General features: G+C 41.4%; 1 protein-coding gene across 1 annotated transcript; it reads right to left on the reverse strand.

Moving 5' to 3' along the window:
• Nucleotides 1–6,521: 6,521 nt before the first annotated feature.
• Nucleotides 6,522–7,398, reverse strand: LOC123593216 (cytochrome c-like). Its single transcript, XM_045468814.1, has one exon. The coding sequence runs from the start codon at nt 7,396–7,398 to the stop codon at nt 7,117–7,119; it is 282 nt and encodes a 93-aa protein (XP_045324770.1). The 3' UTR covers nt 6,522–7,116.
• Between the last annotated feature and the right edge of the window lie 4,566 nt (nt 7,399–11,964).

The raw sequence follows: 11,964 nt of genomic DNA on the forward strand, positions 1-11,964 counted from the left end.
AAAATTGTATTAATTTTTAAATTTTAATTCCAGTATAGTTAACATACAGTGTTATGTTAGTTTCAGATGTACCATATAGGGATTCAACAGTTCCATACATGACTCAGTGTACTCTTTAATCCCTATCGCCTGTTTCACCCATCCCTCCACCCACCTCCTCTCTGATAATTATCAGTTTCTTCCATACAGTTAAGAGCCTGTTTCTAGATTTGTATTTTTCCTCTTTTTTTTTTTTTTTTGGTTTGTTTTGTTTCTTAAATTCCACTATGAGTGAAATCGTGGTATTTGTCTTTCTCTGACTGACTCATTTTGCTTGGCATTATATCCTCTGGATCCATCCATGTTGTTGCAAATGGCAAGATTCATTCTTTTCTATGGCTGAGTAATATTCCATATATATATATATATATATATATATATATATATATACATACCACATCTTCTTTATCCATTCATCTCTCGATGGACACCTGAACTGCTTCCATAATTTAACTATTGTAAATAATGCTGCAATAAACATAAGGGTGCATTTATCCTTTTGAATTAGTGTTTTTGTATTCTTTGGGTAAATACCCAGTAGTGGAATTACTGGATCATTAGTAGTTCTATTTTTGATTTTTTGAGGAACCACCATACTGTCTTCCAGAGTGGTTACACCAGTTTGCGTTCCTACCAACAGTGCACAAGGGTTTATTTTTCTTTACATCCTTGCCAACACTTGCTGTTTCTTGTGTTTTTTGTGTTAGCCATTTTGATAAGCGTGAGGTGATATCTCATTGTAGTTTTTGATTTGCATTTTCTTCATGGCAAGTGATGTTAAGCATCTTTTTATGTGTCTCTTGGCCATCTGTATGTTGTCTTTGGAGAAATGTCTGTTCATGTCTTCTGACTGTTTTTTAATTGCATTACAATAAAACCTTGGTTTGCAAGCATAATTTGGCCCAGAAGCATGCTTGTAACTCAAAGCACTTGTATATCAAAGCAAATTTCCCCATAAGAAATCATGGAAACTCTGATGATTTGTTCCACAACCCCAAAATATTAACATAAAAATGGTTACAATGCTGTAACATAATACAAAATAATAAAGAACACACAAAATATAAAGAAAAAGAAACAAATGAACCTGCCCTTCCCTTTGAAAACCTTCGTGGCTGGTGTGAGGGACACAAGAGAGAGGAGGGTTATTGTGTAGGACGACTTTCACTGTCACCAATGGAATCACTGCTCTCTATTGGCTCAATGGAATCTTTTTCTTCTTGTGCAACTTTAACAAGACACCTATCCATTGACACTTGCTTTTGTCTCTTTTTGAGGATCTTGTGGAAATGTGACATTGCATTGTCATTAAACAGATTCATTGCTCGCACTGCTATAGCCTTATTCGGGTGGTGCTTTCCTACAAAATTTTGCACTGTTTCCCACATTTTACACATCTTTCTAATCTCATTTGAAGTGAGGGATTCCCCCGCCATTTTCTTCTCCTTCTCTGCAGACGAGATCTCCTCCATAACCTCTTGATGTTGCTCGAGATGCAGACCCATCAGTATGTTGGTGGTCAACTCCTGGCCATGTTCCTCCACCAGCTCTTCAATATCATCCGTATTCACCTCCAGTCCCATGGTCTTCCCCAAGGACACAGTTTCATTGACAACTAGCAGCTCCTATTCATGAGCAAGCCCTCTAAGCCATGTCCAAGAACACAATCAGGCCACAGCTTTCTCCAAGCAGAATTGAGGGTTCTCTTGGTGACCCCATAGCAGGCTTTATCCATGATCTTGAGGCAATTCACGATGTGGAAATGATTTTTCCAAAACTCTCAGAGGGTTAGGTTTGTTTCTTTGGTCACCTTGAAGCATCGCTGAAATAGTGCTTTTGTGTAAAGCTTTTTAAAATTCAAAGTGACCTACTGATCCATGGGCTGGAGGATTGGAGCAGTGTTGGAGGAAGGAACTTGACCTTAATGAATTCAAATTCCTCCAGTAAGTCGACCTCAAAGCCTGGAGGATGAACAAGAACATTATCCATAACCAGCCAGGCTCTGAGTGGCAGATTCTCTTCTAAAGTGTATTTCTTCACTGCAGGACCAAAAACCTTGTTGATCCTTTCAACAAACAAGATACGAGTGACCCAAGCCTTGCTGTGGGGCTTCCACAGAACATTTAACTGGCTCTTCTGCACCTTGCATTTCTCGAAGGCTCCTGGATTCTCAGAATGATACATGAGCAGGGGCTTGACTTTGAAACCCCCGCTTGCATTAGCGCAAACGGGAGTGTTTCATGGGCTTGTGACCGGGCATTGCATTCTCTTCTTCTGTAATGTAGGTCCTCTTTGGCATCTCTTTCCAAAAAAGCCCCGTATCATCGTGTTTAAAAACTTGCTCCGGCAGGTAACACTCGGAAACCATAAGCTTCTGGAACTCAGAAGTGAACGCCTCAGCTGCCTTAGCATCCCAACTCACAGCCTCTCTGTGCCACAAACCCTATGGATGCCTCTTCTTCTCTTAAAGTTATCAAACCATCCTCTGCTTGCCTTGAAGTCTTCTTTTTCTGTTGACGTACCTGGCAGTTTACTTACATCAGTACACAAGGCCTTTGCCTTCTCTCAGATAAGGTTCTCGGTCGCAGTATTACCTGCTAGTTGCTTCTCATTTATTCAAAACACAGGCAACTTTTTTACATCTTCCAGAACACGTGGCCATTGCTTTGATATTCTCATGACTCCTTTTGCTGCATCTAGCCCCCTTCTTTCTTCTTTCTTCTTTAATACTATGCAAATGGTCAACATAGACTTCTTTTAAAATCTTGCACTTGCATACCTGTTCATACTTCTTGATGACTTCCTTCTTACCTTCCACCATAGTCATCTCCGTCTTCTTACTACCTTTCTTTTCAACCTTTTTCTGCATGGGGACCATTGTATACACTCACATGGATGTTGACTGCAGTACAGTATTAATGAACACTTGTCATAGACTGTATTTAATGTAACTGGTAATAAGGCAGCAGAGAAAGGGGTCTATATCTAAAGGCAGCCTGACCTAGAATGAAGCAAAGCATTCCTAAGCTTTCTCTTCTATGGAAAAGCAAAGGACTGTCCAGAGGTGCTTTGAAGTGGCAAAAAATACACTAGTACCAATTGTGGGCACCTTCCAATGTTCTGAAAAATCAATGATTTCTGCCAAACAGCACAGTCTGAGACTGAGCATCCAAGTTTGGGAGACAATCACACACAATCCCACAGCAAGATATAGGTAGGTAGGTAGATAGATAGATAGAAGACAAAATATTGGCTTAGCTGTGATCATGTGACCTTTGACATCACATACTATTTGTATTGAATGACATTGCTCATTTATCAAGTTAAAATTTATTAGAAATGTTTGCTTGTCTTGCAGAACACTCACAGAACAAGTTACTTGCAATCCAAGGTTTTACTGTATTTGGTTTTTTGTGTTGAGTTATATAAGTTCTTTATATATTTTGGATACTAATCCTTTATTGGATATGCCATTTTTTTTTTATTTTTTATTAAAAAAATTTTTTTAATGTTTATTTATTTTTGAGACAGAGAGAGACACAGCATGAACGGGGGAGGGGCAGAGAGAGAGGGAGACACAGAATCGGAAGCAGGCTCCAGGCTCTGAGCCATCAGCCCAGAGCCCGACACGGGGCTTGAACTCACGGACCGCAAGATCATGACCTGAGCTGAAGTCGGACGCTTAACTGACTGGCCACCCAGGCACCCCCTGGATATGCCATTTTTTTAAAAGTGCATTCACTTATTTGGAGGCAGAGAATGAATGCAAGCAGGGGAGGGACAGAGAGCGAGGGAGGGAGAGAGAATCCCAAGCAGGCTCCGAGCTGCCAGTGCAGAGCCCTATGCAAGGCTCTAACTAACAAATTGCAAGATCATGATCTGAGCCAAAACCAAGAGTCGGATGCTTAACTGACTGAGCCACCCAGGCACCCCTTCGATATGTCACTTGTAAATATATTCTCCCATTCAGTAGGTTGTCTTTTAGTTTTGTTGATTGTTTCCTTCACTGTGCACAAGCTTTTTATGTCGTTATTTAGGACACCGTTTTGAAGAAGAAAGAGGATGAGGATGAGGATGAGGAGAAACAACCCTAAAATCCAAACCCAGTAACTTCAGTGAGTGTCAGACTTCTGGCCAATTCAATTGAGAGCTAGAAAGTGGGGAGGCAAAGTGATCAAAAAGGCTGGCTGATGTCATCACTCTGGCCATGTACCCAGATATCAATTCTACTACATTAGATAGGAAAGGCTACTGGGAGACTATGAATAGTACCTGCCCACCTCTGTGTCCTGAAAAGAGAGAGACACAGGGAAATAGTCTCACATATGGGATACTGGCTCAAAGCATGGATCACTTCCACAGGACAGCAAGCAGTTATCTCCCAGTGGATCCTGGGAGCCATCCTAGTGCTGTATAAGGCCAGCTGTTCCTGGATCATGGGCAGAGCCCATTAGGCACACAGTGAATCCTGCGGGCATTAGGCCATTGCCACTTTTGCTGTGAAGTGAATTCCTTAGCAAGAGGCTATGCTGTGTGTCATACCATGACAGAGTGAAAAGCTTTCTGTAAGCCCATGGGCTGTGGTGCTGGCAGAGGCAAAGAAAAAAAAAAAAAAAAAACACAGGAAAAGAAAGTCCAAATAAAAAATAAACGTAAAGTATTTCTGTGAGGACAATTTACTTGCTCCAGATGGAGTTAGTTACCGGCAGAGCAACAGGCAGACATACGAGGGAAAGCGTTAGCTTCCTTCTTTGGGAGAGGGAGGTGCATAGGAAACACTGCAGACAGAAGACTGTTAGCGGGTTCAGATTGTCCGGGTCCTCTGAGACCTCCAGACACCTGCATCTTTTCATAAAAGAAACTTGGCAAAGTCATGTGGTCAGCCAACACTGAACAACTTCTCGAATCCAACAACTTCTCAAATCAGAATTTGGTGTCCAGCCATCTCAAGCCCATGGCTTCAGTGAAAGATTCTTCACTCGGCCACAGAAAAGCCCTGAAATTTCAGTCTGTGCCCCGTAGCATGCATCTCAAGACTTGAGCCTCCCATTGTCTCAGTTGAAGATACCTAATGCCCTCAGAAGCAGTCATCTTACTGGTTGTATTATCTTTCCTCTCCCTTTTAGGTTGCTGAGAATTTGACTTCAGCTTTGTAAAAAGTCCCAAGAGAAAAAAACAAATCTGGATATTTTATAGAAGTGAACTCACACGGTAAAAAAAAAAAAAAAAAAAAAAAAAGTCCCAAGAGACCAAAAGAGATTATTTTGGTGATCACTGTTCCATGAGCTACTCCTAGTTCCCATAGGGGAATATGGTCAGGATCCCAGTGCCTTGCATCTCAGCTCAATGACCATGGATCTGTTAGAGGTAGAGCTAAGTTTTTAATAAAAGACAATCTAGGGGCACCTGAGTGGCTCAGTCGGTTAAGCATCTGACTCTTGCTTTCAGCTCAGGTCATGATCTCACGGTTCATGGGTTCAAACCCCACATCACTCTCTTCCCTGACAGCTTGAAACCTGCTTGGGAGTCTGTCTCCTTCTGTCTCTGCCCTTCCCCTGCTTTCTCTCTATCTCTCTCTCAAAATAAATAAAAATAAACTTTAAAAAAAAGTTTAAAAAAATGACAAAATGCCTAAAAAAAAAAAAAAAAAAAAAAAAAGACAAACTAGAGTGGCCTGCTTTCCCTTGAGGTGAGTGATCCAGGGCAACAGCGACCTCTCCTCCTTTGCTGCACAATCTTCGTGGCCTCACAGGGTTTTCTTCTGCACAGATGAAGCCCTCGCATCTGGGTTCTAATTGGCAATAAAGGAGACAAGAGTGGAGGAGTCTTGCTGGATATCTTAGAACTCAGACCCAGGAGTGGCCAGCGTCACTCTCACTTATCTTTCCACCGGGGAGAAGTCAGATACGTGGCCACCCTGACCACAAGGGAAGCTGGCAGAGATGATCTAGTGGGACAGGCTTATGCCTGGCCACAAGGCTACTTGTAGGCAAAAGAGGGGAGAAGCATTTTGGTGAACAGCTAGCAATCTGCTATACATCATTCAAAATAGTGCATATTTCCTTGAGGGTCGGTATTCGTTTCCACGGGCTGCCAGAACAAAGTACCACAAACTCAGTGGCTTAAAACAAGAGAAACATATTGTCTCACATTCTGGAGGCCAGAACTCTGAAATCCACCCTGTTGACTGGGTCACACTCCCTCTAAAGGTGCAGGGAAAGAACTGTTTTTCATGTCTCTTTCCTAACTTCTGGTCACTTTCAGGAGGTTATTTTTGTTTGTTTTGTTTTGTTTTGTGGATAGGTGCATCACTCCAATTCTCTGTCTTGGTATGGCCTTTTCTCTATGTGTCTCTACATTGTCTTCCTTTTATATGTGTCCTAACTTCCTCTTTTTTTTTTTGAGAAATGTTAAATATTCTTTATTTAATATTACACATAAACCACACTAAAATGTCTTTAATTAAGCAAAAGGCAACATTTTAAATGCAGGAGATTTTATTTATTTATTTATTTATTTAATTATTTTTCCCCTACAGCATTGCCTGTGAAATGCAGGAGATTTTAATTAAATTGGCGTAGTTAAGACCAAAAAGGTTAAGTGGACATTGCCAGCTATCTTGCCTTTAACAGGCTAACAAACATAACCTGAAATACATCCGAGTCTTGCTGTTCTGAGACAGTGAAGGGATTTCCTCAGTATTTAAATATATTAATATAACCAGTCATATAAATCTAAATATAAAACCAATCTCCTGTAAGTTTAGAGATGGCATTTACCATCTCTGTCAAAAGCTGAACGTTACTAATCAATTCCAATCATATTTTTCGAAGAGGAAAACAACGATAGCACTTGCTGAACCAGAATTACTGTCAAAGTTCAAAAAGCTGATTATATGCATGTAACCACAAGCCAATATTATTTAAATAAGGACTGTCCAAAAGAAATATTCTGTCAGGCGTTCATGATCTGAATTCTGTGTATGAGATCAATTTAAACAAGTCATGAGGCATTTTTGTTCTGTAATCAATAAGGCAAAGGCTATTACTCCTTAGTAGCTTTTTTGAGATAAGCTATCTAGTCTGCTCTTTCCCTTGCCTTCTTAATGCCAGCAAAGATCATTTTTGTTTCAGGGATGTACTTCTTGGGATTCTCCAAATATTCCGTCAGTGTCTCCTCTCCCCAGGGGGTGCCTTTGTTCTGGTTGGCATCCATGTAAGAAAATCCAGGGGTTTGACCTGCCTTCCACCCAAATAAACCATGGAGATTTGGCCCAGTCTTGTGCTTGCCTCCCTTTTCCGCGTCATAGCGCTGGGCACACTTCTGAACAAAAATCTTGCCCTGCTCAATGTCACCCATTTTTTTTTTTAATTAAAAAAATTTTTTTTTTATATTTATTTATTTTTGAGAGAGAGATGAAGTGCGAGTGGGAGAAGGGCAGGGAGAGAGAGGGAGACACAGAATCCAAAGCAGGCTTCAGGCTCTGAGCTGTCAGCACAGAGCCCAATGTGAGGCTTGAACTTGTGAACCGAGATCATGACCTGAGCAAAAGTCTGATGCCCAACCAACTAAGCCACCCAGGCAATCTAACGTCACCCATTTTTAAATTGCTCTTTGGTCGCACATGAAATGAAGGTGCCTGCTCACAAGCTAGATGCCCCACTCTCTCAATTTCCTCTTTTTTAGGAACCAGTCATTGGATTAGGGCTTACCCTATGACCTTATTTTAACTTGATTGCCTCTTTGAGACCCTATTTCCAAATAAGATTACTTTTGAAGGTACTAGGGTTAGACTTCAACATATCTTTTTTTGGGGGGTGGGGAGGGCTCAGAGCACACAATTCAACCCATAACAGGAAAAATTGTCTGCAACCGACCTTTGGACACCGATATCTGTATCATTTGTAACAGAAGCACACCTAAGAAAACAAAGAGAATGTATTGGAAGGGTATTGGGTAGCTCCTGGAACCAAAGGAGAATTTGAACAAGCAGGCTTTGGGAACAGTAGAAATCTGGGCAGCTCCAGGAAAAAACACAGGGGTGTCTCTTTAGGGCCTGCCTTCCAGATGACTCCGCTCCAGTGTCCTTCTGGCCAAGTGCCCCTTCTCTCAAGACACAAATGCCTGGAAGAGTCAGTTGGGTCAGCCTGTGGTGGAACCAGGGACTCTTTAGGGGTTTGTGAATTGGATCCAGTGATACACAGTCCTGCCATGATCCCTGTGGGAGGGGCAGTTCCCCAAAAGAAAGAGAAGGGCAGCTTCTATCAGAGATGGGGGGAAGGATGTGTTGTGCAGGCAAAAAACCACAGCTGTTTGCTACACATTGTAATTCATTTGAGAAAGATATTTCAGCTCAGGCAGTTACATTTCTAAGTATATTGGCACTTAAAGGAGCCATTTAGTCATCTGGAAAATGCAGGGCTGTGGAAAAATGCAGTGTCACGTGGTAAAAGGAGCATTTGTGGTGGAGTCAGGAGAACAGGTTTTTGTTTTTTGTTTTTAATAATTTGCAAGTGGGATAGCTCTACCCTGACAAGATCAAGAAAAGCTCTTGGAAACAACAAGAATGTTCAACCAAGTATCAAGTTACTAAATGGAAATAAAAACCATATAATACAAATCAATTTGAAAAAAGGCATAACAGAACCGAAACCATTATTCAAATCAGCTACCAAGGCAGTTTGTAAAGGAAAAACTCATCAAAAGTGCAAAGGGTTCTCTGTTACGAAAAAAAAAAAAAGACACTGGATTCTACTTTCAGGCATAAAAAATGAAGGATGGGAAGACTTGAGATTATAAAGATGTCATTTCTCACTAAGTTGATTTATGCAGTGTAAAAATCTCAGCTAAAAAAAAAAAATCACCTCAGCCAATCAAAATCTTAATTACGTTTTTAAACTTGAAAACGAGAGTCTAAAATTCCTAGGAAAATGTCAGGCCCTCATTGCCAACAAGCTTCCTCCCAAGGAACAGGGCCCAAGTTTTGATTCTGACTCTACCACTGAATGATCTGTGAGACTTTAAGCAAGTATATATATATAACCTTTTGGCGTCTTATTTTCCTCATCTGTGAAGTGCAATAATTGTATTTTCCTGCTTCACAGAGCTGTAGTAAGGATCACGTGAAAGAAAGTATTTGAAAGAGTTTTATAAACTGTAAGGCACTCTTCGTGTTATAACTGTGATTTTTTTTTTTTTATTCCCCCAACAATGTTGGGTAAGTGCAAAAGTCACAACTCCTCTTTTTTGCAAAAAACCAAACACCTTTTCTCTTATTAAACTCAGTTACGTGATGATTCATAAATGCTGATTTCCATGGAGGGGAGAGAAAAGCTAATGGGCGTTGCTGTTGTGCTAGAGGGACCAAGCGTTCACTTGGCCGCTCATGGGTCCTGTGAGCCCAACAAGATGTTTATGACTCCCAGTGGCCCCCTCTTCTCCATCCCTCCATCCCAAGTTCATTTCTCATTGGTAGAATGGAAGGTTTTGGACTTCATGGGGTTTGAGAGAAAAAAAACTCTGGAGTCTTTACAGATCTCAGTTTGAACCCTGGTGCCAGCACGTACCTTAGATAAGTCACCCTTTCTTTTCCTGGGTTTCAAAATCTATCAGATGGGGATAATAATATTTACTTCACCAAGAAGACTCGAGAATTAAATGTGATAATAAATACAAAGTGCCTGAAGCATGGTAAATGCTTGATAAGTGGTAGCTCTTGTACTTGCCATAATGTTAATAATAGATATAAATTAATAAATATAAATTTTATTATTATTACCTCTAAGGGCCTGTGCAGCTCTGAAAGTCTAGGATAATATGTCAGAGCAAAGCTAAAACAGGGAGAAAACAGAAGATTCCCTTAATAGGACTTGAGTTAGTATTGCAAGTGGGACATTCTTCTGGAAGACAGGCTGTGTTCACAGGGCCTTATATAACCTTGGTGACTCACTACCAGAGCTTAGCTCAGCCTTGCCTCCTCTGAAAAAAGGGGAGAGAGGAGGGCAAAGCCATATGGTCTTGGACAGAGGAAGGCCCTGGTTGGGAGGCTGCAGCTGATGGTCCCTCAGAGAGTCTACTCTAACTAGGTTTTTATTTTTATTTTTTATTTAATTTGTTTTCATGTCTATTTATTTTGAAGGACAGAGAGAGAGAGAGTACATGCATGTGCACACACACGAGGAGAGGAGGGGCAGAGAGAGAGGGCGAGAAAGAATCCCAAGCAGGCTCCACGCTGTCAGCGAAGAGCATAATGCAGGGCTCGTTGTCATGATCTCATGAGATCATGACCTGAGCTGAAGTCAAGAGTTGGACATTTACCCCGACTGAGCCACCCAGGTGCCTAACTAGATTTTTAAATTCTTATAAAACGTGTATTTAACTGAGGGGTTTTCTTTTTCTGCAAATAATTTTTTAAAAGATGTTTGTTATGTGTTATGTTATGTTATGTTATGTTATGTTATGTTATGTTATGTTATGTTATGTTACGAAGGCTTCATGCCCAGCTCAGGGCCTAATGCAGGGCCCAAACTCATGACCATAAGATCAAGACCTGAGCTGAGATCAAGAGTTGGATGCCCAACTGACTAAGCCACCCAGGTGCCCCAAGATTTTATTTTTAAGTTATCTCTACACCAAACGTGGGGCTCGAACTCACAACCCCAAGATCAAGAGTCAGATGCTCCACTGACTGTGCCCCTTCTGCAAGTAACTTTTGAGGTAGGCACTACTGGTGGCCAATCCAAAGCTACAGCCCTCTACTTCTCTGAGGGCAGAACCCTGATATTGGTCAGGATCAGGCAGCTGTGTGGGTCAGGAGAGAATGCTGCAGCCTCAGGCCAAGGAGTAGGAGGAAGGTTGACTATTCTTGCCAATGATTGGTTTGAGAATGGCCACGTGACACAATTTGGGCCAATGAGATATGAGGGGATGCCTGTCCTGGGGCTTCCAGGAAAGTTTTCCTCATTCTTAAATGAAGGACACCCCTACACTTTTGGTGTAGTGTAATCCCTGTGGAGGGTGTATTAGTCTCCAATTGCTATGGTAACAAATTACCACAAACTTGGTGACTTTAAACAACACAAATTATCCTCTTAAGAGTTCTGGGAGTCAGAGGTCTCGCTGGGCTGAAACCAAGGCGTTGACAGGTGCTCTGCTCCCTCTGGAGGGTCCGGGGCGGGGAGGGGGGGGGCAGCAGGATTCTCTTTCCTTGTCTTTTCCACCTTCTGGAGCTTCATTCCTTGAATTCCTTGGGACATCGCCCCTTCCTCCATCTTCACGGCCAGGAATGTAGCAGATCTCTCTCTGCTGTCTTCATGTGGCCTTCGCCATGGTAAAACCTCCCTCTGCCTCTCTTATAAGGATACTTAGGACTGCATTTAGGGCTTACCTGCATCAGCCAGGATTCTCTTCTTATCTCGAGATTCCTAGTGCATCTGCAAAATCCTGTTTGCCTTGTAAGGTGACATCCACAGATTTCTGGAATTAGGACACAAATATCTTTGGGAGCCATTAATCATTCTACCATAAACGGGATTTGGGCAGCAATTAACAAAGTTACCTGTGCACTGTTTTTAAAGTCAGGTTTATTGAGGTATGGTTTACATATAAAATTAACTCTTTAGAGTGTAGAGTTCTGAGCTTTGACAAACACATAACTACGCAATTACCACCACAGACAAAATGTACAGCAGTTCCATCAACCTAAGAAATTCCTATGTGGTGCCCCTTCGTGGTCAAACCATCCCCTGGCCTCAGCTCCTGGCAATCACTGATCTACTCTCTGTCCCTATAGTATTGCCTTTTAGAGAACGTCATATAAATGGAATCACGGAGTATGTAGCTTTTTAAATCTGGCTTCTTTCTCTTAAAATAATGCATTGGAAATACATCCATGTAGTGATGTATCAGTAGTTTGTTCTTTTTATT

This window comes from Leopardus geoffroyi, chromosome D4 (assembly GCF_018350155.1).
Source record: "Leopardus geoffroyi isolate Oge1 chromosome D4, O.geoffroyi_Oge1_pat1.0, whole genome shotgun sequence".
NCBI classification, from domain to species: Eukaryota; Metazoa; Chordata; class Mammalia; order Carnivora; family Felidae; genus Leopardus; species Leopardus geoffroyi.